Source organism: Notamacropus eugenii, chromosome 5 (genome assembly GCF_028372415.1).
Source record: "Notamacropus eugenii isolate mMacEug1 chromosome 5, mMacEug1.pri_v2, whole genome shotgun sequence".
NCBI classification, from domain to species: domain Eukaryota; kingdom Metazoa; phylum Chordata; class Mammalia; order Diprotodontia; family Macropodidae; genus Notamacropus; species Notamacropus eugenii.
The window spans coordinates 35,385,826-35,400,423 of NC_092876.1; the positions used below are offsets into that span (position 1 = coordinate 35,385,826).

A 14,598-nucleotide genomic window follows, 5' to 3' on the forward strand; every position below is an offset into this window, starting at 1 on the left:
TCAGAGGAGTGCAGCCTTGCCAGAGACTCCTTGCCCCCCAGCTCGAGGCCCACTGGAATATTATTCACTTTATCTAAAAATAGCACTTATGTTAATCACAACACTAGCATGTGCACAGTGCGATCTCACGGGGACCCTCGCAGCTGTCCTGGAAGGTCTCAGACGCTGTTATTATCCCTCCCATTTTACAGATGAGGAAGCTCAGGGTGAGAGGAGGTAGGCAATAGGCTACCATTTGAACTTGGGTCTTCCTGCCCCCAGACCCCACTAACACTCACAGCCTATTACAGTGACAAACATTTCTTGCTAACGAGGGGCTGGCTGGTCACAGCTTGGGAACAGTGTAAGAGGCTCCTAAATCCCACCTCTGGGAGGGTTTTCCCAGAGGGCAGCGTCCAGGGGAGGTGCAGGCTCTGGGCTGGGCGTGAGGGGCCTTCTGAGGACAGTGTGTCTGAGCTTTGTGGCTGCAAGACTGTATGGCAGAGGTGGACCTCCCCACCCCCCACCCCCCACCCTGATTCACCATCTGTGGTCCCCGGACTCCTGGGCCTGCCTACTTTTAAAATGCCTGCATGACTGAGGAGCAGGTTGGAAGTCTTCAGGTCCCGGTGAAGGATCCAGTTGTCATGAAGATGCTTCACTCCCCGCAGGAGCTGGATCATCAGCGTCTTCACTTCACCTGCAGTAGGAGCAGAAGCAAGAGATCACTACATCACAGGGTGGGGACAAGTCTTCCCCATGGTGACTCAGCAAGAGCCTCCTCCCCTTGTCTGCCTCACCCAGGACTGTGGCGTGGGCATGGGCCCGGGGCTGGGGGCGGGGGGCGGGGGGGGGGGGGGAGGTACCTGGCAGGAAGGGCTGCTTCATGGTCTCCATGAGACTCTTGAGGTCATGCTCCACATAATTCATCACAATGTAGATCTTGTCCATGTTGCTGCCTACCACGATTTCCTTTAAAGCACACCCCAATGGATTAATCAGGGAGCAGGGAAGAGACATGTATGAACCCCAAGGATTCCTATGAGCTCGTCTGCTGAAGCCTGGACAGCCCCAGGGCAGGGCAGGGGTTGAGGATCTGAGCCCATCAAGTTCAACTCTCTCATTTGACACATGAGAAAACTGAGAGAAGTTAAGGGACTCGCCCAGGGTCACATAACTAACAACCATCTGAGGCAGGGTCTGAACCCAACTCTGTGTGTCCACCAACAGACCTCATTAACTCAGATCCCTCTAATTCAGAATTTAGGATCATTCTGAAAGGAGGGACAGACTGAAGCTGACATCTGAACTGCTAGAGCGACTTCCTTAGGGGACGGGCTGGCGGTCATCATGGATACTCACTCACTGTGCCCAGCCAGCCCCTGCTCTGCATGGTCTCCCTAGGCCCAGCAACATGACTGGCGGCTTTGGCGAGGAAGGAGGGTCCTTCAGGAAATTCTAGATCTAATCCCTCCACAAGCTTTTAGGAGTAGCCCTGGGGCTGACTGTTCAGTATGTCGCAACACTTCAATTGATATATGAAACGTCAAAAATGATGAGCATTTATTTTCCCTTTTAGAAAATCAATAGAGACCCCGACTTTAGTGTGCACTTGGTGGTTTTTCTGAGCAGGCCTGATTTCCCCCACATGAGCTCTGCGGAGTGAGTGGGCAATCTAGCTCCCTGGGGATCATCATTTGGTCAGACAAAAGGGGTGACTGAGAGCCACCTAACACTCCAGCAAAGATGCACAGTCCTCTACTTTGCCTGCCTCTGTCTGCTGGAGAGCCCCACTGCGTGGCACTTTATGTGCCATTTCAGTCTTAAGGGATGATAACAAAACTGCATTTTACAATTAAAAGAAATCAATACGTTCTGCTGGGGTGCAGCAGGCCCTTGGCAAAGGCTCACAGACTTCCAGGTGGAGGGGGGGAGGGAAGGCAGAAGGGGAAGGGCAGAGGCTCACCCGGACAGTGACGATGTTTGGGTGCTGAGCTTTCAGGATGGTATTGATTTCCCTGAGGGAGGTAATTGGGAATCCTTCTTTCTCCTTTTCCATTTTCAATCGTTTCAGAGCCACAATTTCATCTGTAAAGAAAACATCCTAAAGGTAGGAACTAAGGAGCCTCTGCATGGTGGCAGGCTGTGGCGGGCACCTTTTCCCAGTAGGACATGAGACCAGGCTGTGCTGGAGTCTAGACCCCGGGGTCACCTCCTGCCTCAGTTCAGCCTGTACAATGGGGCCCTCATCAAGAGCAGCACAACAGACGTGCAGGGTTGTGGTGACTCCTGGAAATCCATCTATAAAGCCCCTGACAAATATTAGCTCATTATCCTTGTTCTCTTTAAAGAATGGTTTGGTTTGAAATACAACAGAGTAAGAATTCGATGAAGAGAAAGAAGAAAGCCTAAGCGGCTGCTCTGTATGACACGAAGGCTTCCTTGCTCCCCGCCCCGAGGGCGGCACCCTGGTTTGTTGGCTAGCAGGGATGGGCTACCCGGCCTCGAGTCAGCCTCTCCACAGGACACACCAGCTGCCCTTCTCCTGGGCACAGACCATGAGACTAGCAGACATGCAAACATGCTTTAAAAGCTCCAGAAGCAGCAGCTCAGTCCAGCCCCCATGGAGTCCTCCACATCCTGCTGATGGCCAGAAAAGATCAGGGCCTCATTGCTCACCTCCCCCAAGATACTCTCTTTTCATTTAAGATGCAGCTCCATCACAAAACCCTCATGAAACCTCTCCTGACATCCCCTCCCGCAACTGCTTGTGACTTCAAGTCATTCATCTGTCTGCCTCAGTTTCCCCACCAGTAAAATGGCAATGACAACACCTACCTACCAGAGGTGAGAGCAAGTGAGCTAACAGGTTAAGCACTCCATATACCCATGCAAGCAAAATGCGTCCCTAGCTACCTCGTATTAAAAAAATCCTGAACTCAACACAAATAAAATGAGCATTTCTGTATATACAGAACAGAAAAAGGGGACCTCTGTGGTATGCAGTTAAGTTTCTTATATAGGAGAGAACAAACTGGACCAAGGACTGCAGGCCGAGCTGCCTGTGGAAGGCATTTTTAAAAAGAACCTTTCGTTCTCTTACTTTCTCAAACTACCTGGTCTTTGGCTCTTCTGTATTTATTGAATTTATCCTTAGGCCGTATACTCTTAACTAGGTCCTTTGTCCTCACTGTCTCCTTAGCACTTGGTCTGGGGTCTGGCACAAAAGGCACTTAAAAAAAATGGTTGCAGTAGACTGAATGATGGGTCCTGAAATTGGGATAAGTCTCCTGGCAGAAGCATTCACTCATCTCATCTCAAACTGCTAAGGACTCAGGACTGAAGCTGACTTTATAAAGGCCAATTCACGCCCCCCACAAACAGCCTGCAGCAGAGCACACAGTGACAAAGCTGGGATTCGCTTCTGGTTCCTGGGGGAAGTTGTGTCACAGGCCTAGACTACAGAGCTCCTGACTGCAGCCCTGTTCTTTCCAACAAGGGCAGAATTACCCAGCTTTTCATTTGATCTCTGTCCTCAGAGGGCCATCATTAATACCAACTCCAGTGTCTCCAATCTGATAGCCCCAGACCCCTGGCTCCCCTCTCTCTCCAAGGAGCATCACCAACTCTGCATGATGAAGGGCCCAGAGATGTGGGAGACCTGAGAAGAACGTCCCCTGTGCAGGAGACAAACCCACCTCTCTGTGTGTAAAACTCCCCAAGTCTCAGACTGATGGAATCTGCTGTCAAAGTCCAGCAATCACACCCAACTTTGCGGCTTCACTGGTACGAGATCAGTGACCAAAATGCCCAACTGGGTCAGAACCCATCTGCCCCTAGCAACAAAACTGCTTTTTAAAATGAAATCTTCTCAGTCCTAAGAGTAGTCTGTGGTGACACCTGCTGGTCAGACAGTCTCTGATTGGCTGCATGGTGTGGGATATTGGGGGGAAGAGGGTGGGCGTAGATATGACCAATGGTGAATAGTGCATGGAGTAAGCCCCTTGACTGATCTACGAACCAACCGGTCCATTGAGGAGAGTGTGGACATGGAATGATGAGAAGAGAAACCAAGAAAGGAAGAGAAGTGCGCGTGCACGTGCCTGTGTGTGTGCGTGTGCACTTGCACACACATACTGTGCTGGGATACAAAGGTTTTATTTATGTTTAGCACACCCGAAGTAGTACACCACAGGAATAAGCAGTGATGTAAGAAAAAGGACTTTTGCTGAGAGAAGGTAGGAAGAATGAAGAGTGAAAGAGCTGCCCGAAATGGCCAAGTCATCTGGTCTTTGGGAGTTTCCTAGGTGACCGTCCATCCCTTTCACTACACCAGGGGTGGTTCAGGCTAGAGTCATACACATGCAGGACTTCAGCCAAGTCACCCCCCTTCCCTGGGCCTCAGTTTCCTCATCTAGAATATTGGGGTGGGGGATGCTGAACTAGACAAGATGTCCTGAGGTGCCCTCCAGCTCTAGACCCACGACCCTTGGTGTGGGGTCATCTCTAAACTTTGAGTCAAGCACCCCAGTCCACCGCCACCCCCCAGGTCCCAGGGCAGCTCTGTTGTGTACCCACTTTCCAGTGTGCACTGACCGGTCTTTTTGTCCTTTGCTCTGTATACCACCCCATATGTGCCTTCTTCGATCCTGTTCAGACACTGGAATTCCTCCACACTCCGACAACCCTGTGGAGGGAAGGGTGAGTGTGTGAGCACAGTATCCTAGAGGAGCAGTCTCTGACCCTGAATGGAAAGGACACCCTGCAGCTGCCCAGTGAGGCTTGCTCTGTTGGGCCTGTGCCTTTGGGTGCTCAGGACACCCAGTGTCCTGCTCACTGGCTGCTGGACAAAGGGAAGATTTTCTGCTCCTTGCTGCAGACAACACTCTACCCTACCCTGGGATTCTCAGGGATACTGGCCCCAGCTCTTCTTAGTACCTTGTGACAGGCTGAGGCACTGAGGAGGTGGTGATACCCCTTTCCCTGTCCCAGTGTCCCTGACTCCAGTGGCACATAACAAAGTCTGCTTGGGGACACAGAGAGAACAAAACTAGCCAGAGGGCCGATGAACAGCCAGTTCTACAGCCCAAAGCCAGGAGCTTCAGGGCACCAGGCAGGGAATTACAAGACATCTCTGTCCTGTACCTTTTCTGTTCTGTCAGAGAAAACAATTACTACAAAGGCAGTTTCTCATAGAAAACAGGAGAGCTCCATCCTGCATCTATTTGAGAGGGCACAGCTCAAAAAAAGAAAAAAAAAAAGAGCAACGGGGTACAGCCCAACAGCCTTGCTCAATGCACTGGTGAGCAGGACCCAAGACCCGCACCTCCCATTTGAGCAAGCCCCCAAGCATAGCCAGATGGGCGGTGTCGTCCATTCTCTGGAGGAGCCACTTGGGGCAAACACGGTCTTGTTGCCATCCCTCCCAAGGCCCCTTGAGATCCTTCTGAGGCTCCTGGGCAGAATGAGGAGGGAGGCGGCCCCCTAGGGTTGGGGGAGTTTGCCAGAGTACACTGCTGACCTGCAGGGCTGGGAGGTATTTGGGAAGCTCCTGCTTCAGCTCGATGGGAGATAAGGCTGGAGAGTCAGGGACGTATTCACCCTCTGTCATGGCATTGGATTGTGGCGTCCCTTCTCCTCCTTCTTCTTCACCTTCTTCGCTTTCTCCCGAATCTCGGTCAAACCTTGACTCTGTAACTTTAAAAGTTAGAATCAAATCTAGCACAAGGGAACTGCCAACTATCAGTGCGAAGCCTCCAGCCACCAGGAGAGAAAGGCCCCACAGAGGGGCAGGTAGCAGAGCGCGTCTCTGCCCCAGAGAAAGGTGGCAAGAAAGAACGTGGTCAGAATGACACCTGTTGCTTCATGGCTGATGTTACTTCAAGGGCACATGCAGATCCACAGGATCCTTGGGGTGCACATGTGAAGGGGCCTACCTGACATGGCCCTGCTAAGAGATCTCCCTGGTTCCACCAGAGGAGAAGCCAAACAGTAGGAAAGAGAGGCCCAGGAAATATCTGGGCACCATGGCTGGTGAGGGCAAGGGCAAAGCAGCCTGTCAGTCCGTCCCAAATCCCGGGCCAGGCCTGGCTCTCACACCCTGGGCCTACATCCTCTCCATTGTTAAGCTCCGCAAGGGCAGGAAACACAGGGTATTTCTGTAGCACAGCTTAGCACACAGGAGGAGGAGGAATCAAAATCAGAATCCCAACAGATGACATAGCGAATACTCCAGGGTGTGCAGCATCTCGCTGGGCCTCACAACCACCCAAGGAGATGGGGGAATGTACTAGTTATCATCCCCACTTTACAAATGAAGAAACTGAGACTCGCTGGTGTCAGAGTCTCCACGCCTGGCCACTGCCTCACCTCGTGGAGGCATCAATACCTACTTGTGGTTTTGGTTACATTCGAGGACCAACCAGTTGGCCTCCTCAGAACCTTTCTGGTTCTGGGAAAAGACCACAGCGACAGCCATGCTGGGCCTCCCTGTGTGCCGGGCACAATAACCACCAAACTTGTTTTCTTTAGACTTCGGGATGGGGTCTCAGGGAAGTTCACAATGAGCCCCTTTCTGAGGCATGAAGGACATGAGAAAAAAAAAGATGTGCCGTTTGCGTGGCAGCCTCTCACCAACTACAACGTGGTTTCCATTCTCTCGCTCGTCCTCCTCACTCACGTCATCTTCACTCACCTCTTCTGCAAATCAAAACAAAGGCAGCCCCTCAGATGGAGGAGGAACGACCCAACCTCACTACGCCTTCCTCCTGAACTAGAGCGCCTCTGTGCCTCAGGCACGTATGGTGTCAATCAGTCAACCAACAAGCGTGTATGTATTAAGTGTCTCTTATGTGCCACGAGACACTGGAGATAAAAGGACAAAACCCCAACAGTCTGTGATCTCCAGGAACTTACATTGTAGTGAAAGAGACAACATGTACACGTTTAAGTCTACAGAGTCCACAGAAGATCAAATACAAGCTATCTGGGGTGGGAGAACTACAGTTAGGGGACCAAGGAGGATTTCCTGTAGAACAGGGGTTCTTAACCAGGGGTCTGTGGAGAAACTTCAGGGAGTCTGTGATTGTGGATGAGAAAAAAGCAAGCTACAGCTTCTTTTCTTTTCTTCACTAACCTCTAGCTAAAACTAAGCACTTGCTCTAGTCATTTAAAAACATTATTCTGAGGCTGGGGGTCCACAACACAAAAAGGGTTAAGAACTCCTGCCTTGGAAGGTCATCGTTGGGCCACCTCTTGTAAGACGAAAAGGGGTCTGAGTGGACATGCAGGAGGATGTTTTAGGCCTGAGGAGAGCCAGCACAAAGGCTGGGAGAGGCAGGATGGAGGGCCATGTGTGAGGAATGGAGAAGAGGGCAGTGCAGGGGAGCCTTACAGTTGTGAGAAATTAGAAAAATTGGCTGGAATTGGGTTGTGAAGGACCTTACTTTATATTTGATGCTCATATCCCTTGGATGCATTAGGAGTGGAATACTGTGGGGTCAGGTGAAAGCTATGCTTAAGGAGAATCACTGTGGCAGCCACACGAAGGGTGCTATGGATGGGAGAGATGTGAGGCAGGGAGACAAATGGGAAGGGACTGCAGTGATCTGAGAGGTGACAGCTGCGGAGTGGCAAGGGAGGGAAAGGTGCAAGAACTAGGATGGAGAAAGAAAGCGTGAGCTTTGGGGGTGAGAGAGGAGGAGTCTGGATTCACAACCCAAGGAAAGTGAAGGCACAGTAGTAGTATGTGAAGGACACTCAGAGAAGGGCCAGGTCTGAGGAGAAAGGTAGTGAGTGCTGGTTTGGATGTGCTGACTCCGAGATACCCAGGGATAGTCCAATGCACGATGTCCAGTGGCCAACTGGTGATGCAGGCCTAGCTCAGAGAGACTGGGGCTGAGCCATCTACACAAACCCCAGAGCGCTGATGAGGCTACCCAGAGACATGCAGACAGAGAAGAGGGCCTAGGACAGAGCCTGGCAGAGACTGGCTTAGTGGGTATGACACGCATGCTGGGGCACACAGGCAGGAGGAGCGCTGTGAGGAAAACCCAGAGAACAAGGAATGTCCTAGAGGAAAGGGTGGTCAGCAGTATCAAATGCCACACAGGTTAAGCTAGAGGATGACTTGGGAGAGACCATGAGATTAGGCACCTAAGAGATGGTCAGTCACTTTGCGGAGTGCAGTTTCAGTTGAATGATGAGGTCAGAAGACAGACTGCATAGGGCTGAGGAGTGCGTGAGAGGAGAGGAAGTGGAGGCACCGAGTGTAGACAGTTGTTTTCTAGGCACTTGCTCGAGAAAGGGAGGAGAGACATAGGAAGGTAGCTTGAGGGGATGGTTGGGTCTAGTGAACATTTCTTAAGGATGGGGGAGATCTTTGAAGGCAGCAAGAAAGGAACTGCTAGACAGGGAAAAGACTGAAGATTAGAGAGTAGTGGTGACTGAGAGGGTAATCTGCTGGAGAAAACAGAAAAGGGACAGGATCAAAGTGAAACGTGTAAGGGCTGGCCTTATCCACTTGGTTAGGAAGGAGGAGGACAGAGTGGGGGCAATGCCAGGGAGAAAGGGAAAAGGGAGCTTGTGGTGAATAGCTTTGACTTTCTCAGGAAAGTAAGATGCAGAGTCCTCAGTGGAGAGGACCCGGGAGAGGTTGGTGTAGGAGGCTGGAGCAGAGAAGAGATGATCTGGAAGAGTCCTGGGAGCCTCTGCTCCGATGCCATCTCTACAAGTTCTCCCCAGTACTGACCTGGTGCTGCTCATTTCATGGGACCCTCGGGAGGGAAGAAAGTGTGTGGCCTTTCCTGGGAATTTGGTTTTTTGTGGGGAAAAGCTAAGGATTCAAGCTAGCCATCTTTTTCTTTGGCCATCCTTCTCTCTGGTCTAGCGCCCAAAGAAGAAGGACCCCGAGAAGTCACGCTGCCCGCTCCATGCTCGGGGTCAGAGGCGTTGGGGCGCGGCTGTGTGGGTGGCACAGCCCCCTTACCAGCAGACTGCTCAGACACCTCCTCAGAATTGCTGCCTGTCTCCTCCTCCTCGTCCTCCTCCTCTTCCTCCTCCTCTTCTGACTCCTCACTGCTGCTCTCCTCCTCTTCCTCCTCAGAGCCAGAACCTGACTCTGCTGGAGAAGAAAGCAGAAAGGAGAGGCTCAGTCTGCGCGGTGCCTCCCTGGGAGAAGCCTCAGTCTGTCTATCTGCCGCTGCTCCCCAGCTACCTGACGAGGACTCAGCGGAGCTGGTCTTCCTCTCACTGTCGCTGACATCTTGTAAATCAGAAAGGGGGTCCCTCTCTTCCAGTTTCTCCTCTTTGACTAGGAAACAAACAGACGGTGGCAAAGGTAAGTTTGGGGAGAAGGTTTTCAATCATTAAGACAATCTGAAAAGACTTTGATTTACTTTTCATAAAAAGACATTTCATTCATTCGTTTCACAGGGTCTATAGAAGATAAACTGTCAACCTTCAAGTAAAGCATCTTTGAATGGGTGACTAAGAAGCTCCCCAAGGGGAAGAATCAGTGAATCACCATGGGATGGGAATGGAGGGCTGATCCTGACACAGAAGCACAGTGTTCAATAGGGGCACGTGGAGGGAGAGGAAGCATACTTCAATTAAAAGAAATAGTGAATTTGCAGAACTCCCTCCTAAATAAAGCTATCTGGTTACAAGAGCCCCTTTGAGAATGTGTTACTCATGACTGCAAGGCCATAGCCATCCAGGACTGTCCGTCCTGAAGAGTCTGCATCCTACTCCAGAAACAACTCTGCTTTTAGAGAAATAAATGGCCTGCTTCTTGAGAGGAAATACCACCATCCCCAAGACTATCCCAACATCTCAATTGTGGTGCAAAGCCGGCCAGCGTCACGTTCTGAGAGGCACTGACCGCAGCGCCTGGCCGGCACCCAGGCAGAGGCTTACCTGGCTTCCTGCCATCCCCTTGCTCAAATCTCTCTCGCTGCTGGCGCAATGGGCTTCGACTCCAGTGACTTATTTTTACTTTGTCTCCATAGTCTTCTCTCACTGTTCTGTGATGTGCAGAAACTGGCAACCCCAGAAAAAAGAAGGCATTGGCACCAGCTTGCTTCAAACCAAAGGCCCTTTCCTCAAAGATTCCTTGTACACACAAATACAAGGCTAGCTGTAATACACTAGGGTGGAGGCCGCTTACATTCCCAGTTCTCATCAGAGCTGCTGGGTTTGCATGGGGCATTTTCAATTGAGAACCACAGAATCTCAGAGCTGGAAGGGCCCTCAGCAGCTAACTAGCCCAAGCAGCATCTGAAAAGGAATATACTCTGTAATAGAAGCCACAGGGGCCGCTGGCCTCAGCATCATCCATCCCAGGTGTAGACAGTTCTTCCACCCCTTTGTGGCTCCTGGCCCTGCCCTCTGGCATCTAACAGAACAAGATGAGCCCCTCTTTCCTATGGCAGCTCCTCAAATCCTGGAAGGCAGTTATCCTGTCCTACAAAGGCTTCTCCAGGCTAAACATCCACTGGTCCTTCAACCAAACCTCATGGAGGCCTCTCGTCATGCTGGACGCCTTCCTCTAAAAGCTTTCCAACTGGATAACCTTCTTCTAAATGTGTAGGTACCCCCCTCCCCGCCCCCGAATGGTGCCCAATACTCTGTGTGGAAGTGGGCCTGGAAGCCATACCTCTCAACTCAAGAAACGCTTGATCACCTCCAAAGTTAAAGGCACTATACTGGACAGCGAGAATACAGACAACAGCCAACAAATAAAACACGCCCTTTCCTTAGGGAATTCCCATTCTAACGTGGTGGGAGAACACATACACAAATCAGTACCTAGTAATTAGAGGAGTGCCTTATCATGTCTACAACATCTCAGTTACGTGAAGGCAGGGACAATGTCCTAACACACCTTCAGTTCATCCCCCTGAGCTGTGCACACAGTAATAAATACTTGGACACTGAATGATGCCAGGGTCACAGTGGAGATTCCCAACCACGTCTATCCAGAGAAAACTAACTTCTGTCCAAGAACCATAAACAGTCTCCTTGATTTCAGGCCACCATGTTACCAATATTCTCCTCCCATTGATAACAAATGAGACCAAAATTGTGTCTTGTTTCAGAACAAACCACTATCACGACTTAAAAAGCAAATAAGCTCCCCAAACAACATCCCTTCTCCCCTAACCACTCTCACACTCCCCCCCGCCTGCCTCCCACCCCACCATACATAATCTCCTGGTGTTGGGTTTTCCCTAAAGGTAATTCTCAAAGAGCTGGGGAAATCAACAAGGAAAAATTCTCCTCTTCATCTGATTGTCATCAACAAGGATGGAAATGATGGCCATTTTGGAGAAAAGGAGCCATTCTACCTTAGGATTTATGAGCAATGGAGCAAGAAGAGGAAGGCTGGTCCCCATCTGACAAGGAGCCTAGATGTGCAGAGAGCAGATTCAAAAGGTTCAGAGAAAGGAGAAGGATCCCACTGATGAGAATTCTCCAGTCAAAGTTAGTACAGGGGAAGACACAAAAACAAACAATTCAGATGAGGATGAAGAAGGGAGGTTTTCTAAAGAGAACAACGTGGGTGCGCAAGGAGCTATTGTCCATCTTAGGTTTTACAAAGTCACTTCTAGATGGAAGCAAGAGCAGATTACTGCAAGTGAGCACAAAAGCCCAGCATGACCTTGGAAGCGCAGTGAGGCTCAGGAGTTGGCAAGGGATTACAGGGACCACAAAAGGGAATTTTTAAGAGTTACAGTGGGGTCAGGAGGAGGCCCAGAGATGGGAGAACACTGAGGGCTCAGGATGTAGGGGACAGTGACAACAGAAAAGGCAGAGACTAAACTTTCATTTTACTTCTTTTTTGCGTATAAAGGATAAAGATCTTTGGAATAGTAAAGGACAGAACAAAAATGGCCAACGGAGGTGATGCCCAGGATAGTTAGGAAGATAGCAGGCTATCTAACTGAGTTGAAGTTATTGCATCTCTGACTACTGAACAAACTGGCTGAAGCGACTGCGGGCATGTCTAGAGAGAGGCAGGGGGTGTTTTGATGCTCAAAATAGGAAAGAGAAAGGGGTCTCCTCCTGAAGGCCAATGAGGTGATCTGATTCCTGGCAAAATTAAAGAACTTCTCTTTCAAAGAATAATTAGTAAACCTCTCAATAAGGACCCAGTGATCATAAAAAGTGAGCACAGATTCCTTGAGAATGGGTCTTGCCAGGCTACCCTGACGACAACATTTAAAGAGGCACATTTAAGTCTGATGAGAGGGGAAACCTAATGGTCAGAACTGTCCCAAAAGTGAAGGAGTTCCCCCTCCCTAGTGCTCTCCAGACAAACGCTGGAAGACCACCTTCTTGGCATGATGTAGAGCAGCTATCTGTTCAGGCAGTGCTTAGCTTAGAGGGCCCCTAAAGTCCTTTCCAACTCTGGGATTCTCTTACATGAGCAGCACACAAATAGGGTTACAAGTTACAAGTTTGTGTCAAGGCTGACTGATTTCTTCACAATGGCCCTTCCCATTACGTGCACATTTATTTTGATAGGGAGGCCAACAGATAAATCACGTATCTGTGAAATGACTGGTAGCTTCAAGCTCAACCTTTCTGTGATCAATACTTAAAGCAATTCAGCCTGTTTAAGGGAATCCTTTTGTGGAGTGGAACTCACCCTTAACAATGCCTCCCCCCCTCCCCCAGCTCGGCACACAAACGAGCATTCCTCCAGAGAAGGCTCTGTCCTGGGAGGCCCCAGCCACCTGGCTCGGCAGGCCCGTTACCTTCTCTTCTGGCTTCGCGCTCTTTGCGTCGCTCCTCGGCTCGTCTCTCCCGCTCCTTCTGTTCCCTTTGCTCCTTCTGCTGCTCCCTCATCTTCCGCTCTCGTTCTCGCTTTCGTTCCAGCTGTTCAAGACGATCCCTAGAAGCAATCAGATGCCTACTTTTTTTTTAATTCAAATAGGAAGGTTCCAGTATTTTTCAGCACTTTCATTTACAGATGATCTTTTCTCAGCTTGTTCAATCTCAACAACTTACATTAAAACAGCTGATATAAGAAAAGATCTTCAGCAAACAGACAAATACACGCACAAAGCACTGTCCTCAGTGACGAGACTGCCAGAAGACGCCCTGAATCATTCTGCTAGAACAGAAAAATGGGAGGGCCCAGGAGTGTTCTAGCGCTATTTCTCTGCAAGTTTTGTCAGACTATATCACCAAGACCTCTGAAGTATCTATGACAATCCTGTTCTAAAGACAGCTCTGAAAAACTAAAATCTCATCAGCTATGCGCAGACAGGGGCCCTCCTGGGAAAGTCCTGAGGGGGATGGCTCAGGGGACTGAGGAACTAAGCCTGATTTCTCCAGCAGCCGTCATTCAATACAATCCAACTCTGCGTCCCCCAGGGCCATCTCCACCCTCACCCCGCTACATAAGGACACCTCCCAGAATCTACCAGTGTACTCCACAGATAGAGTGATTGACCAGTTAGGAGGAAATTCCTGAATATCATGAGAGTCATCACTGTTATCTTCTTTAGAAAATAGGTGGTACAGTGACCAATAGAGTCAGAAGACCTGAGTTCAGATCCTGCCTCAGACTTTTCCCTGTGACCTGGTGCAAGTTATTTAAACTCTCACTTGTTTACTCATCTGCAGAATGGGGATAACAACAGCACTTCCCCTCCCAGCACTGTCAGGAGAACCAGATGAGAAAACCTACACCAGGCATTCTGCACACCACAAAACAGCTGCTCTGTTATTACTGTTATCTAACTGTAGGTGGTCAAAAGCTAAAACCTGGGGGGCCACAGAGGAGGATTTCTGATGCTTCCTAATAGAATTAAAAGGCATCACTTCTGTAGGAACTCTGAGTCAGCGTGTTTGCTAGCATGACAACAAAGTCTAAAAAGTACATCAGAATCCACCCCATCACCAAAGGATGCCTGAGCAGCCCAGCACCAGCGGCTCCCAAGCCGGTAGGAAGCAGGAGCAGGCAGAGCAGGTGGGGAGATGACCTTAGTTCTGAGCCATACTGGCCACATAACTCCGGGCAAGTCACTTCACCTTTTGCTGCAATCTACAGGAGCCTCCAGAAGAGACTATGTTATGCAGAGGGTACCACTCTCCTTGGTAGAGGGGAATCCAAGGAAAGATCAGTTCATCTGTCTCCCCAGGGTTCCTTCCTGCACACCAGTGACACAAAGAGCCAATTGTGTTGAAATTGAGACCAACCATGTGAAGGGAAGCCATCTGCCCACCCTCTGCTACCCTCACCCTCCCTAGAAACCTCTGGGTGGACTGGGCTGCCCAGAGGCCAGTATCTGCCAATGGGTGCCTCCCTCACCATCCCAAGTTGGCCTGGGGCATGGGGCTTTCTGCCTTTAAAAGTGCAAGGGCACAGCTGAACAGAACCTCAGACATCCACCCACAGCTGACCCCAGGCCCTCAATCTGCTCAACTGACAACAGGGCCAATTTACTAAAGAAATGAGGGACAAGTGGGAGGAAAGAGCTGCTTAAACAGGGTCAGGAGAAGGGTCCAGTGGGACAGGAGGGGAGCTCTGTTCTCTCTTCATTGACTTAGCCTCCTCCCCTGCTCTTAGGGAGTTCCATCTATCAATGGGCAGACAGTGAACAACCTAGC

The 14,598-nt window shown here is 50.2% G+C and overlaps 1 protein-coding gene across 16 annotated transcripts in view; it reads right to left on the reverse strand.

Moving 5' to 3' along the window:
* LOC140504035 (cyclin-dependent kinase 11B) overlaps window positions 1–14,598 on the reverse strand; it is a 39,802-nt gene that overhangs the window by 3,169 nt on the left and 22,035 nt on the right. For 4 of the 16 annotated variants that reach the window (XM_072608533.1, XM_072608546.1, XM_072608539.1 and 1 more), the window contains exons 6-15: window positions 12,738–12,874; window positions 9,895–10,017; window positions 9,194–9,289; window positions 8,966–9,100; window positions 6,613–6,678; window positions 5,501–5,676; window positions 4,576–4,666; window positions 1,946–2,067; window positions 846–951; window positions 558–679 (exon numbers count right to left, since the gene is read on the reverse strand). In XM_072608533.1, the coding sequence (XP_072464634.1) occupies window positions 558–679; window positions 846–951; window positions 1,946–2,067; window positions 4,576–4,666; window positions 5,501–5,676; window positions 6,613–6,678; window positions 8,966–9,100; window positions 9,194–9,289; window positions 9,895–10,017; window positions 12,738–12,874 (1,174 nt within the window). Of the gene's footprint in view, window positions 1–557; window positions 680–845; window positions 952–1,945; window positions 2,068–4,575; window positions 4,667–5,500; window positions 5,677–6,612; window positions 6,679–8,965; window positions 9,101–9,193; window positions 9,290–9,894; window positions 10,018–12,737; window positions 12,893–14,598 lie in introns of all 16 variants that reach the window. The other 12 variants (XM_072608535.1, XM_072608540.1, XM_072608547.1 and 9 more) reach the window with 6 other exon arrangements.